Consider the following 3915-nt stretch of genomic DNA (forward strand, 5'->3'; position numbering starts at 1 on the left):
CACCTGGAGTCTTGTGTTCAGTTTTGGGCACCACATTTTAAGAAGGATATAGACAAGCTGGAACGGGTCCAGAGGAGGGCGACGAAGATGGTGAGGGGTCTGGAGACCGAGTCCTGTGAGGAAAGGTTGAAGGAGCTGGGATGTTTAGCCCGGAGAGGAGGCGTCTGAGAGGTGATAGGATCACCATCTTCAAGTCCTTGAAGGGCTGTCCTCTAGAGGATGGTGTGGATTTGTTTGCTGTGGCCCCAGAAGGTCGGACAAGAACCAATGGGTTGCAATTAAATCAAAAGAGTTTCCGGCTCAACGTTAGGAAGAACTTTCTGACTGTTAGAGTGATTCCTCAGTGGAACAGGCTTCCTCCTCGGGAGGTGGTGGGCTCTCCTTCCTTGGAGGTTTTTCAACAGAGGCTAGATGGCCATCTGACAGCAATGAGGATCCTGTGAATTTAGGGGGAGGTGTTTGCGAGTTTCCTGCATTGTGCAGGGGGTTGGACTAGATGACCCTGGAGGTCCCATCCAACTCTATAATTCCTGTTCGTTAGAACAATTCCTCAGTGGAACAGGCTTCCTCCTTGGGAGGTAGTGGGCTCTCCTTCCTTGGAGGTTTTTCAACAGAGGCTAGATGGCCGTTTGGCAGCAATGTGGATCCTGTGAATTTAGGGGGAGGTGTTGGTGAGTTTCCAGCATTGTGCAGGGGTTGGACTAGATAACCCTGGAGGTCCCATCCAACTCTATGATCCTATGAAATCTGGCACATGTGAAGGGCGGGGAGGCCCAGAGCATGGCTCAATCTCTCTGGCTCCCTCTCCCCCTCTCTCTCCTTACAGCGGAGGAGGTGCTGTCGCAGGTGGCCTTTGTGCAGCGGAGCCTGACCTCGGAGCAGGGGCCCAGTGAGTTCATGTTCGACTTTGACGGCGACGAGATCTTCCACGTGGACCTGGACCGCAAGGTGACCGTCTGGCGCCTCCCCCAGTTCTCGGAGTTCACCAGCTTCCAAGCGGAGGGTGCCCAGGGCAACATCGCGGTGCTCCGCTCCAACCTCGACATCCTCATGCGGCGGTCCAACAACACCCCGGTGGAGAACGGTACTGATGGGGGGGGCACAGTGGGAGGGAAAGGGGTGCAGGCAGGACCCCCTGCTGCAAAGGATGCCCCTAACCCCCACTCCTCCCTTCCTGACCAAAGTTCCATGAGGAGTCTGCCTGTCGCCCCCCTGCATGTTGCTCTGAGCCCTCTCTCTGTCTCCTCCTATGCATACAGTGGCGCCGAAGGTGATGGTGTACCCGGAGAAGCCAGCGGTGCTGGAGGAACCCAACGTGCTTATCTGCCGGGCTAACGGGTTCTCGCCCCCCGTAATCCGCATGACCTGGATGAAGAACGGGGAGGAGGTGAAGGCCACGGAGGAGACGGACTTCTACCCCAACACCGACAACTCTTTCCGCAAGTTCTCCTACCTGACCTTCGTCCCCAAAGCCGAGGACATCTATTACTGCCAGGTGGACCACTGGGGCCTTGCCCAGCCCCTCACCAAGGAGTGGAGTAAGAACCAGGGGGGCTGGGGAATCGGGGGGGGAGTCCTTTGTAGTAGTAGTAGAAGAAGAAGAAATTGGATTTATATCCCATCCTCCACTCCGAATCTCAGAGTTTCAGTGTGGCTCACAATCTCCTTTCCCTTCTTCCCCCACAACAGACACCCTGTGAGATGGGTAGGGCTGAGAGAGCTCTCCCAGAAGCTGCCCATTCAAGGACAGAGGCTCAGAGCGCCCTATAATCTCCTTTCCCTTCCTCTCCCACAACAGACACCCTGTGAGATGGGTGGGGCTGAGAGAGCTCTCCCAGAAGCTGCCCATTCAAGGACAGAGGCTCAGAGCGCCCTATAATCTCCTTTCCCTTCCTCTCCCACAACAGACACCCTGTGAGATGGGTGGGGCTGAGAGGGCTCTCCCAGAAGCTGCCCTTTCAAGGACAGAGGCTCAGAGCGCCCTACAATCTCCTTTCCCTTCTTCCCACACAACAGACACCCTGTGAGATGGGTGGGGCTGAGAGAGCTCTCCCAGAAGCTGCCCATTCAAGGACAGAGGCTCAGAGCGCCCTATAATCTCCTTTCCCTTCCTCCCCCACAACAGACACCCTGTGAGGTGGGTGGGGCTGAGAGAGCTCTCCCAGAAGCTGCCCTTTCAAGGACAGAGTCTCAGAGCTGCCTACAATCTCCTTTCCCTTCTTCCCCTACAACAGACACCCTGTGAGGAGCTCCTTTGCCTATTAGGCCACACCCCCTGCTGTAGCCAATCCTCCTGGAGTTTACAGTAGGCCCTGTACGAAGAGCCCTGTAAGCTCTTGGAGGATTGGCTGCATCAGGGAGGTGAGGCCTAATATGCAAAGGAGCTCCCGCTGCAAAAAAAGCCCCGATGACCACCATTTCCTTGGGCATGAAGGAAAGAGCCGCAAGAAGTCCTGATGCGGCCCTTCCTGCCCTCCTTCTCATGATCTGCCTTCCTGTCAGATGGCCATCTAGCCTCTGTTTAAGAACCTCCAAGGAAGGAGAGCCCACCACCTCCCAAGTTGGAAGCCTGTTCCACTGAGGAACCGCTCTAACGGTCAGGAATCATAGAGTTGGAAGGCACCTCCAGGGTCATCAAGTCCAACCCCCTGCACAATGCAGGAAACTCACAAACACTTCCCCCTAAATTCACAGGATATTCATTGCTGTCAGATGGCCATCCAGCCTCTGTTTAAAAACCTCCAAGGAAGGAGAGCCCACCACCTCCCAAGGAGGAAGCCTGTTCCACTGAGGAACCACTCTAATGGTCAGGAATCCTAAAGTGGAAAGGGACCTCCAGGGTCCTCTAGTCCAACCCCTGCACAATGCAGGAAACTCACAAACACCTCCCCCTAAATTCACAGGATCTTCATTGCTGTCAGAGGGTCATCTAGCCTTTGTTTAAAAACCTCCCAGGAAGTAGAGCCCGCCACCTCCTGAGGAGGAAGCCTCTTCCACTGAGGAACCGCTCTTGTCAGGAAGTTCTTCCTAAGTCTCTTTCCTGTCTCAGATGCCAACATGCCAGAGCCCCTCCCGGAGACAGCAGAGAACGTGGTGTGTGGCCTCGGCCTGGCTGTGGGCATCGTGGGCATCATCGTGGGCACCGTCCTTGTCATCAAGAGCCGGCAGAAGAAGGAGGACAACTTCCGCAGGGGGCCCATGTGAGTCCCACGACAGCTGCCAGGCCCAATGATCGGGGTGGGGTGGGGTCTCATGCTGCCAAGTGGGGGGGGGGGGACACGTCTCTTTGTGAGTGAGGGGGGCCAGAAGTGGGTGAGGAATGTGGATGGTAAGGGGAGGGGGCTGGAAAGAAGAGCCCTGCCTTACACGCAAGGGAGGGGGAAAGGGTTTTCAAAGCCATACCGGAAATGTGAACATATGAACCTATGAAGCTGTCTTATACTGAATCAGACCCTCGGTCTATCAAAGTCAGTGCTGTCTACTCAGACTGGCAGCGGCTCTCCAGGGTCTCCAGCGGAGGTTTTCACGCCTACTTGCCTGGACCCTTTTTAGTTGGAGATGCTGGGGACTGAACCTGGGACCTTCTGCTTCCCAAGCAGATGCTCTGCCACTGAGCCACCATCCCTCCCCAAAAAGCCCTGAAAGTCAGTATTGCCTACTCAGACTGGCAGCAGCTCTCCAGGGTCTCCAGCGGAGGTTCTTCACGCCTACTTGCCTGGATCCTTTTTAGTTGGAGATGCCGGGGATTGAACCTGGGACCTTCTGCTTACCAAGCAGATGCTCTACCCAGCCCCATGCATGGCTCTCCAGGGTCTCAAGCTGAGGTTCTTTACGCCTACTTGCCTGGACCCTTTTTAGTTGGAGATGCCGGGGATTGAACCTGGGACCTTCTGCTTACCAAGCAGATGCTCTACC

General features: G+C 55.6%; 1 protein-coding gene across 1 annotated transcript; it reads left to right on the plus strand.

The window, feature by feature from the left end:
* The first annotated feature begins 780 nt into the window (after positions 1 to 780).
* On the plus strand, positions 781 to 3204 carry LOC132590639 (mamu class II histocompatibility antigen, DR alpha chain-like). The gene is made up of 3 exons (XM_060263606.1): positions 781 to 1084; positions 1260 to 1538; positions 3050 to 3204. The coding sequence occupies exons 1-3, from the start codon at positions 781 to 783 to the stop codon at positions 3202 to 3204; spliced, it is 738 nt and encodes a 245-aa protein (XP_060119589.1).
* Positions 3205 to 3915: the final 711 nt, after the last annotated feature.

Source organism: Heteronotia binoei, unplaced genomic scaffold (assembly GCF_032191835.1).
Source record: "Heteronotia binoei isolate CCM8104 ecotype False Entrance Well unplaced genomic scaffold, APGP_CSIRO_Hbin_v1 ptg000447l, whole genome shotgun sequence".
Classification (NCBI taxonomy): domain Eukaryota; kingdom Metazoa; phylum Chordata; class Lepidosauria; order Squamata; family Gekkonidae; genus Heteronotia; species Heteronotia binoei.

Bases quoted from the DNA above. Each gene is read 5' to 3' on its own strand.
- LOC132590639 (XM_060263606.1), top strand. From the start codon at position 781: ATGGCTCAATCTCTCTGGCTCCCTCTCCCCCTCTCTCTCCTTACAGCG. The intron at 1,085-1,259 runs GTACTGATGGGG...CTATGCATACAG, and splicing joins CAACACCCCGGTGGAGAACG to TGGCGCCGAAGGTGATGGTG. The intron at 1,539-3,049 runs GTAAGAACCAGG...TTCCTGTCTCAG, and splicing joins GCCCCTCACCAAGGAGTGGA to ATGCCAACATGCCAGAGCCC.